Raw genomic sequence first — 10,158 nt, forward strand, 5'->3', positions numbered from 1 at the left:
AAGCCACATTCCTCTTGAAGGGCCTCTGCCCAAAACATTGATTCTCCTGCTCCTCAGATGCTGCCTGACCTGCTGTGCTTTTCCAGCACCACTCTCTCAACTCTGATCTCCAGCATTTGCAGTCCTCACTTTCTCCCACCAAACATTTACTCAAGGGCGGCACGGTGGCTCAGTGGTTAGCACTGCTGCCTCACAACACCAGGTCCCTGGTTCGATTCCAGCCTCGGGCGACTGTGTGGAGTTTGCACATTCTCCCCGTGTCTGCATGGGTTTCCTCCGGATACTCCGGTTTCCTCCCACAGTCTAAAGATGTGCAGGTCAGGTGAATTGGCCATGCTAAATTGCCCAACGTGTTACGTGCATTAGTCAGAGGGAAATGGGACTGGGTGGGTTACTCTGTGCCCGAAACGTCGAATCTCCTGTTCCCTTGATGCTGCCTGACCTGCTGTGCTGTTCCAGCAATAAAGTTTCAACTTATTAACCAGCACATGGTCAGTATCCTGATAATGCTGCATGACTATCTAATGCTGCATTAGATATTTAACCATCAACCAAAATACTAATTAATATGTATTGTTTTGCTTTTGTAAATATGTGCCAAATTTCACTGCTATTGTACTTTTCCTAATCTGCACACAAGTGAATTGAGATTTTATAAACCAATTTTCTTTATAAATTTATTTTTTGGGGCCGATATATTGAACTGCAGTTGAGCAAAAATAGATAACTTTTCTTTCTTTTCAGAATGTATTGGCGATTAATTTAGTTTATCTATATTAATGGGAGCTTGAAATTTTTGACATTTCTGCAATGAGGATTTAAGTCACTAGGTGGCCCAATTGTGCAGTTCATGAGTGCACTGAAATTCGATGCCATGTAAATAGAATATGGCCGTTTGATGGCCAAGAAGTGAAATCCTAACCTTTTCATATTTGGTTATGTCTTACTTAACGTGAAATCTCTGAATATGTAGATTCTGTTGCACAAGTATGATGAATTTAAAAGATTAGATGAAAATAGCTTTGCTTTTACAATTAAAAAGCATAAGATCTGGTCCACTTCATTCAAGTTCTGAATTTTTAATTGTCCCAGTAATCACAATATAACTAGAGGAATTCTTTCCAACCGCTAGGTAAACAATCTAACTGTTAGCGAACATCATTATCGACCATTTTCTAGTCTGATAAACAACCATTTACCACAACTGTTGCTTTCAGTCAATTTTTTATAAAATCATTCATGGGTTATAAGTTTTGCTGGCTGGGCTAACAATTGTTCCTCATTTCCAGTTGCCCTTTAGAACATGATGATGTGCTTCCTTCTTGAACTGCAGTGGTAGGTACATCCATAGTGCTGTTTGGAAGGTAAAATTCAAGATTTTGACCCCAAAAGATGAAGGAATGGTTGTATCATTCCAAGCCAGGATGTTGTGTGGCTTGGAGGGGAATTTGGAGATATTTACATGAATCTGCTGGCCTTATCTTTCTCTGGTGGAGGTTACTGAATTGCATGCTGTAGTCAAACAGATTGATAACTTGTTACTGTACATTTTGTAAATCTATACACCACTGCCATTGTGTCAGTAGTGAAAAAAATGAATGTAGGAGGTTGGTTGGAGTATCAATCAAATAGGCTGCTTTATTCTGGATGGTGCTGAATTTCTTGAGTGTTGTAGGAGCTGCACTCACCCAGGCAAATGGAGAGTATTCTATCACACTCTTAACTGTGCCTTGGTGGACTGACTTTGAGGAATCAGGAGGTGAGTCACTTGCCACAGAATTCCCAATCTCTGACCTGCTCTTGTAGCTACAGTATTATTTCGCTAGATTGGCTCAGTTTTTTATCAATCATAACCCCTAAGGATGTTGACATAAGAACAAAGAACAAAAATAATTTACAGCCCAGGAACAGGCCCTTTGGCCCTCCAAGCCTGAGCTAATCCAAGTCCACTGTCTAAACCTAGCGCCCAATTCCTAAGCATCTGTAACCCTCTGGTCCCCACCTACTCATGCCTCTGTCCAGATGCACCTTAAATGAATCTACCGTGCCTGCCTCTACTACCTCTGCTGGCAATGTGTTCCAGGCACCTACCACCCACTTGCCACATGTATCCCTCTTAAACTTTTCACCTGTCACCTTGAGCGCCTGACCTCTCGTTATTGAATCCTTCACCCTGGGAAAAAGCTTATCTCTATCTATCCTGTCTATACCCTTCATGATTTTGTAGACCTCAATTATGTCCACCCCGCAATCTGCTTTTTTCTAATGAAAACAATCCTACTCAACCTCTCTTCATAGCTAGCACCTTCCATACCAGGCAACATCCTCATAAACCTTCTCTGCACCCTCTCAAAGCGTCCACATCCTTTTGGTAATGTGGTGACCAGAACTGTACACAGTATTCTAAATGCAGCCGAACCAAAGCCTTGTACATTTCTTATACTCAATACCCCGTCCGATGAAGGCACACATACCATATGCCTTCTTGACCACTCTATCCACTTGTGCAGCCATCTTCAGGGTACAATGGACCTGAACTCCCAGATCTCTCTGCTGATCAACTTTTCCCAAGGCTCTTCTGTTTATAGTATAGTTCGCTCTAGATTAGACTTCCCAAAGTGCATCACCTCACATTTGCCTGGATTGAATTCCATCTACCACTTCTCTGTCCAACTCTCCAGTCTATCCTATTCTCCTGTATTCTTTGACAGTCCCCTATGCTTTCTGCTACTCCATCAATCTTCATGTCATCTGCAAACTTACTGATAAGACCAACAATGCCCTCTTCCAGAACATTTATGTATATTACAAACAACAGTGGCCCCAGCACTTATCCCTGTAGAACACCACTGATCACCTTTCTCCATTTCAAGAAACTCCCTTTAGCTACTACTGTCTGACCCTGTTGCTCAACTAGTTCTTTATCCACTTAGCTAGAACACCTTGCACACCACGTGACTTCACTTTCTCCATTAGTTTACCATGGAAACCTTATCAACCGCCTTACTAACGTCCACGTATATGACATCTACAGCTCTTCCTTCATCTAGCAAAGTGGTCCCTTCTTCAAAGAACTCTGTTAAGTTGGTATGGCACGATCTCCCCCTCACAAAACTGTGTTGCCTATCACTGATAAGCCCATTCTTTTCCAAATATAAATAGATTTTATCCCTCAACTTTTCCCACCACTGACGTTAGGCTCACTGGTCTGTAGTTACCTGAAGTATCCCTACTATCCTACTTGTACAGGGGGACAACCTGAGCAACCCTCCAGATCTCCGACACCTCACCTGTGTTTAAGGATGCCACAGCAATATCTGTCAGGGCCCCAGCTATTTCCCCATCTCACCTCCCTCAGCAACCTAAGGTATGCTGGCTACTTGGTAGCTTCTTCAGCTTATATTTGTATTTTGTTATTTCTATTGTCTTTTAGGAAGAAGAGGAAGAAGATTCTGATAGAGACAGTAGTAGTGAAGATGATGATGATGATGACACTGCTGCCCTTTTGGCTGAGCTAGAGAAAATTAAAAAAGAACGTGCTGAAGAGCAAGCACGAAAGGTAAGTTTTAAGTTCTTATTCAAAATATTTTTGAGTTTTTCCTTAAATCTAAATACGTGTTCAGTATAAGTACTAATCTGTGACTTTTAAATGTATGTTTATTTAAAGATTTCATTTCGTCCTCCTTAGGTTTTTTTCTGCTAGTTCAAAATTGCTGTGGATGCATTAAAAATGAATAAAATTGGTTATTTGGAGGAAGGTACTTGGCAGAGTGGTTGAACTAGCTTGGCAGGTGGATAGGAGCCAGAGGAGTAGGGCAGTTGATGTAGAAATGGGGTAGAGGTAGAAACAGAGGCAAACCTGATTAAGAACAAGGACAGGCAGGGAAACACTGCTGAAAAAAGCCGAGGATGTGGTCTGAAACACTTGTGTTTCAATGTGAGAAGTATAATAGTTCTAATAATAGTGAGAAGTTTCAGGAGTGATAGAAAGGGATGTGAAAGGGGTGGGGAGTTGCATTATTGGTAAAGGAGTATCTCACGACTCTACTGAGGGAAGATACATCAGAGGACTTGTGCAGTGAGGCAATATGGGTAGAACTCAGGAATAGGAAAGTGAAATCACAATGCTGGGGGTATACTACAGGCCTCACAACCACCAATGGGAGATAGAGAAGAGAATATGCAGACAGATTTTGGAAAGGTGTAAAAATGGCAGGATGGTGTGGGTGATTTTAACTCCCTCTATATTGACTGGGACTCACTTCATGCCACGGGCTTGGAAGGGCCAGAATTTGTATGGACCATTGAGGAGAGTTTCCTGACAAAGTATGTAAACAGTTGAACCAGGGAAGGGGTTATACTGGACCTGGCTTTGGGAAATGAGCCCAGCCAACTGAGTAAAGTTCCATGAGGGAGCATTTTGGGAGTACTGAGCATAATACTGAGAGTTTTAAGATACTCATGGGTAGGGATAACAGCAGCCCTCGTGTGTGAAGGTGTTAAGTTGGGGGAAGGAAAACTACAACAATATTAGGCAGGATCTGGAGAATTTTGAATAGAGGCAACTGTGTGAGGGACATTTGGTATATTTCAAATGGCAGTTAATAAGAGTTAAGGGAGGCTCGTTTCTGTGAGAATGAGGGATAGGTATGGCGAGTTACGTGATCCTTGGATGACCAGGGATGTTATGACCTTGTCAAAAAGGTCTAGGAGGGTGGGAACTGATAAAACCCTTGAAATATATAAGGAAAGTAAGAAAGAACTTCAACAAGAAATTAGAAGGACTAAAAGGGATCATGAAAAATCATTAGCAAACAGGGATTAAGGAGAATCCCAAGGCTTCTTATACATATATAAAAAAACAAGACGAGTCAGAGAAAGGTTGGCCCACTCAAGGACATAGGAGGGAATCTATGTGTGGACCCAGAAGAGGTAGGTGAAGTCCTAAACGAATACTTTGCGTCGGTATTCATCAAAGAGACGGAATTTGTGGAAGATGACCTTGGAGAAGGGAGTTTGAAATTTCTAAACTAAGTTGCTATTAAAAAGGGAGAGGTGTTGGGCATCTTAAAAATATTAAGGTAGATAAGTCCCCATGTCTTGGAGTCATAGAAATGGACAGTCCTGATGGAATCGATCCCAGAATATTGAAAGTGGAAAAAGAACAAATTGCTGGAGCATTGACAGAAATCTTTGTACTCTCTTTGGCCACAGATGATGTCCCAGAGGACTGGAGAATAGTCAGTGTTGTCCCATTGTTTAAGAAGGTAGCAGGTATAATCCAAGCAATTACAGAACCTCACATTAGTGGTAGGGAACTACTGACTCAACTTGCAAGTTTACCTTGAGAGAATCCTGGACTAGAACTCCCAAGGCTCCTTGAACTTCAGACTTCTGAATTTTCTCCCCATTTAAAAAAGTAGCCTTTATTCTTCCTACCAAAGTGCATGACCCCTCACACTTCCCATGTTGTACTCCATCTGCCACTTCTTTTCCATTTCTAACCTTCCAAATCCTTCAGCCTCCCCACCTCTTCAATGCTATCTGTTCCTCCACCTGTCTTTGTATTGTCTGCAAACTTAGCCAGAATGCCCTCAGTTCCTTCATCTAGATCGTTACTTTATAAAGTGAAAAGTTGTGGTCTCAATACCGACCCTTGCTGAACACCACTTGTCACCAGCTACCATCCTAAGAAGGACCCTTTTATTCCCATTCTCTGCTGTCTACCAGCCAGTCAAGTTTCTATCCATGCTAGCACCTTGCCTCTAACACCATGGGCACTTATCTTACTCAGCAGCCTCCTGTGTGGCACCTTGTTAAAACGCTTTCTTGAAGTCCAGGTAGGTAACATCCTTTGGCTCTCCTTGGTCTAACCTACTTGTTACTTCCTGAAAGAATCCTAGCAGATTTGTCAGGCATGATGAAACTATGCTGACTTTACCCTATTTTACTATACATTTCTAAGCATTCACCAATCTCATCCTTCACAACTGATTCCAAGATCTTAAACATGACCAAGGTTAGGCTAATCGGTCTTTAATTTTCCATCTTTTGCCTTACTCCCCTTTTAAGCAGAGGTGTCATGTTGGTGATTTTCCAGTCCTCTGCGACCCTTCCTGATTCTAGCGGTTCCTGAAAAGTCATCACTTATGCCTCCACTAACTCTTCAGCTATCTTCCTTAGAACTCTGGATTGTTGTCTGTCTGGTCTAGATGATTTATCCACCTTCAAACCATTCAGTTTTTCAAGCACTTTCTCCTTGGTGATGGCCGCGATACTCAGCTCTGGCCCCTCTATCTTTAATTTTTGGGATATTACTCATGTCTTCCACCGTGAAGACTGGCATGAAATAATTACAGAGGAACCTCGATTATCCGAATGAGATGGACGGCACTATTTCGTTCAGATAATTGATTATTCAGTTAATTGATTCAATGCTTTTCCTCTGGGGCTTGGAGTTTTCTGTTAAGTGTGCTCCCCATTCAGGAGATGAGACAGTAGTCCACCGTGCGTGAACCCCCCCATGGCCTCTTCCCCCCCACCCCCATCTGCATCCACCCGCAGTCGCCCTGCAACCCGGAGTAAGGCAAAGACTAATGCTGCCTTTGTGGGGTGGGGGGTGGGGGAGTCTCCTAATAGCACCCACACACACATGCTCACAATTTTTTCTGCAACTTTTTGACCAGTTCCACCTTTGTCCTGTACGAGACAATGTTGGAGAGATTGCAACCCAATCTCCACCTTTGCCTCTCTTTTGCTCTTACTTATATCTAAAGAAACTTAGAATTCCTTTATATTACTGACCAGCGTACCCTCATATTTAATCTTCTCCCTCCTTATTTCTTTTTTTGTTGCCCTCTGTGGTCTTAGTGAGCTTTTCAATCCTCTGATTTCCCACTGCCATTCGCCACATTATATGCTTTCTCTTTCACTTTTGCTTTTATGTTATCCCTGACTTTCCTAGTCAGCCATGGTTACCTCATTTTCCCTGTAGCATGATTCTTTTTCCTGAGCAATAATAATTGAGCACACCTGGGAGAATGAATAGCTGCCAATGGGAACTGTTAGTAGTTGATAATGATAGTAACACCTTCTCCCATGTCCTTACCCCCACACCCACACACCAGGTCTTGTCATTACAGGCGTTGCCATCACAAACAACCCATTATCAGCCACTAATGGTTCCCATTAACAGGTGTTCATTGTTCCAGGCTGACCTTTATCTATTCTGTATCTGCTGAATTGTTATTCTCTGTCTCTGGACTCCATCTTCATCTACTGTTTAGTTTTCCTCCTCCCCCTACCCTACTCCATCTTCAGAACCTTCCCTCATTACAATCAGTTCTGAAGAAGGGTCACTGGACCTGAAACTTTACTCTGCTTTCCCTCTGCAGATGCTGCCAGATTTGCTGAGGTTTTCCATCAATTTCTCGTTTGATTTATGATTTCCAGCATCCTCAATTCTTTGTGTTTTTTTGTGTACATTAACCAGTCCTAAATCTTCATTAATTTTTTTTTTGTGAAAGAAAGCTGGTTGATGGATCTTTTAATTCTAAATCTACTATAGAGAAAGCATACAACTGATTATTTTGGGACTTAGGTAAAATAATTTTTTATTGAATATTGTGACGTCTGACGAAATTGGAATGACAGAGGAATGACAGTGCACTCCTCCAATCTCAGTCATAACACTACCTATTTGATTTATAGTGATCTCCCAGCAATGGCTTCTTTGTTTTCCCCTGCATTGCCTCAAGGATTTCGCCCCAATTCTCTCTTGTTGACAACAACTGGTGACAAATGACCATCCAAGCAATCTTGCACTAGTAACTAGCTGTCTCTAGATAACTCAAGCGACTCCTCCATAGCTCGGGTTTATTCACTTTCAACTTTTCTTTATTGTTTCATGAATAATTAATGTCACCAGCAAGATTAGCTCTAATTGACCTTGAAAGGAGTTGTTTGCTAGGCTATTTCATTTATAACATAAGAGTTGGACACTGCTCTGGGTCTGGATTTGAATGTCGGCCAGACCAGGTAACATCAGATTCCTTTCCAGAATGCTCTTTACAGCAATTCATTGTAGTTTTGTTGTCCCTTTTACTGAGGCTAGCTTTGAATTGTAGATCTGTTGTTTGAAATTAAACTGCACCAGCTTCCCTAGTTTATTTATATTAACACAATGCCACTTGTGTTCATTTCTGGTCTCCCTCCTATAGGAAGGATATTGTGAAACTTGAAAGGGTGTAGAAAAGATTTACAAGGATGTTGCCAGAGTTGGAGGGTTTGAGATATAAGGGAGAGGCTGAATAGGCTGGGTCTGTTTTCCCTGGAGTGTGAAGGCTGAGGGGTGACCTTATAGAGGTTTACAAAATCATGATGGGCATGGACAAGATAAACAAACAAAGAGAAATGAGGACTGCTGATACTGGAGATCAGAGTGGGGTGCTGGAAAAGCACAGCAAGTCAGGCAGCATCCGAGAAGCAGGAGAATTGACATTTCAGGCAAGAGCCCTTCTTCAGGAATGAGACTTGTGAGATGAGGGGGTTTCTGAAGGAGATTTTGGATAACTGACTCATTTCCACTCAACTTGGGAGTGGGTGGAGTGGTCACTAAGGACTAAATTTAAGAACTTTACTGGTGAACTTTTTTTTCCACATGGGAGAATCTTGGAGGACCTATCTACTGCATGGACTAGCAATTTTTGTTGTTATAATCATTGTATGTTATGTGTTAATAACTTATTTAAATACTGGCTGGGTAATATTCTTATGAATAAGCTGATATCACCTTTTTCAGCTTCCATTTTTGTTATCATGAGATGATAAGGAGGGAATGAGATGTTAAAGGGTTAATTTGTTCTGCTGACCTGCCAGAAACTGGATGCCTAGGGGTAGGGTGGTATGTTTCTCTGTCTTGCAGATAGAATGTAAAAGAAACTACATGGTCATCTCCCACTATTCAGAAGTGATTGCTGGGCCCCTTGCTGAGATGTTTATATCATCGACAGCCACAGGTGAGTTGCACCAGAAGACTGGAGGTTGGCCAATGTGGTACCACTATTTAAGAAAAGTGGTAAGGACCAGCCAGGGAATTGTAGACTGGTGAGTCCGATGTCAGTGGTAGGCAAGTTGCTGGAAGGAATCCCGAGGGACAGGATCCACACGCACCTGGAAAGTCAAGGACCGACCAGGGACAGTCAACACGGCCCTGCGCGTGGGAAATCATGTCTCACAAACTTGATTTGAGTTATTTTGAAGGAGTAACAAAGAGGACTGATGAGGGCAGAACAGTGGACGTGAGCCACATGGACCTCAACAAGGCATTCGACAAGGTTCCTCAAGGGAGACTTGCCAGCAAGGTTAGATCCCATGGGATACACGGAGAAATGGCGCCACAGTGGCACAGTGATTAGCTGCGTCAGAGCACCAGGGACCCGGGCTCTACTCTCACCTCTGGTGGGAAGAGGGTGGAGTGAATACGTGGGGAAGAAGATGGACAGGTAGGACAGGTCATGGGGGTGGTGCCTAGTTGGAAGGTTAGACTTGGGAATGCGGGGAGGAGGTAGGGAGGGAGGGAAATGAGGAAACTGGTGAAATCCACATTGATGTTGTGTGGTCGGAGGGTCCCAAGGAGGAAGATGAGGCATTCTTCCTCCAGCCGTTGGGTGGTTAGGGTGTGGCAGTGGAGGAAGCTCAGGACCTGCATGTCCTCAGTGGAGTGGGAGGCAGGTTGAAGCGTTCAATAGTGCAGTGGGGTTGGTTGGTGCGGGTGTCCCTGAAGCGCTCTGCAAGTAGGCGTCCTGTCTCCCCAGTATAGAAAAGACCACATCGGGAGCAACAGATACAGTAAATGATGTGTGGAAGTGCCGGTAAAACTCTGATGGATGTGGGAGGCTCCTTTTGGGCTTTGGATGGAGGTGAGGAGGGAGGTGCGGATGCAGGCTTTGCAGTTCCTGCAGTGACATGGAGGGGAGGATGGGTTGGTGGGGGCACGGACCTGACAAGAGAATGGTGGATGAAATGGTCTTTAGGAAAAGCAGATAGGGGTGGAAAGGGAAATATGTCTCTGGTAGTGGGGTCTGTTTGTAGGTGGCAGAAATAGTAGAGGATGATGTGATGTGTCCCGAGGTTGGTGAGGTGGGCGGTGAGGACTAG

At 43.2% G+C, this 10,158-nt stretch overlaps 1 protein-coding gene across 1 annotated transcript in view; it reads left to right on the forward strand.

The window, feature by feature from the left end:
- Window positions 1-10,158, forward strand: part of cwc15 (CWC15 spliceosome associated protein homolog) — a 93,359-nt gene that overhangs the window by 30,978 nt on the left and 52,223 nt on the right. The window contains exon 5 of the mRNA XM_043691483.1: window positions 3,434-3,559. Coding sequence (XP_043547418.1) covers window positions 3,434-3,559 — 126 coding nt within the window. The remainder of the gene's footprint in view (window positions 1-3,433; window positions 3,560-10,158) is intronic.

Source organism: Chiloscyllium plagiosum, chromosome 6 (genome assembly GCF_004010195.1).
Source record: "Chiloscyllium plagiosum isolate BGI_BamShark_2017 chromosome 6, ASM401019v2, whole genome shotgun sequence".
NCBI classification, from domain to species: domain Eukaryota; kingdom Metazoa; phylum Chordata; class Chondrichthyes; order Orectolobiformes; family Hemiscylliidae; genus Chiloscyllium; species Chiloscyllium plagiosum.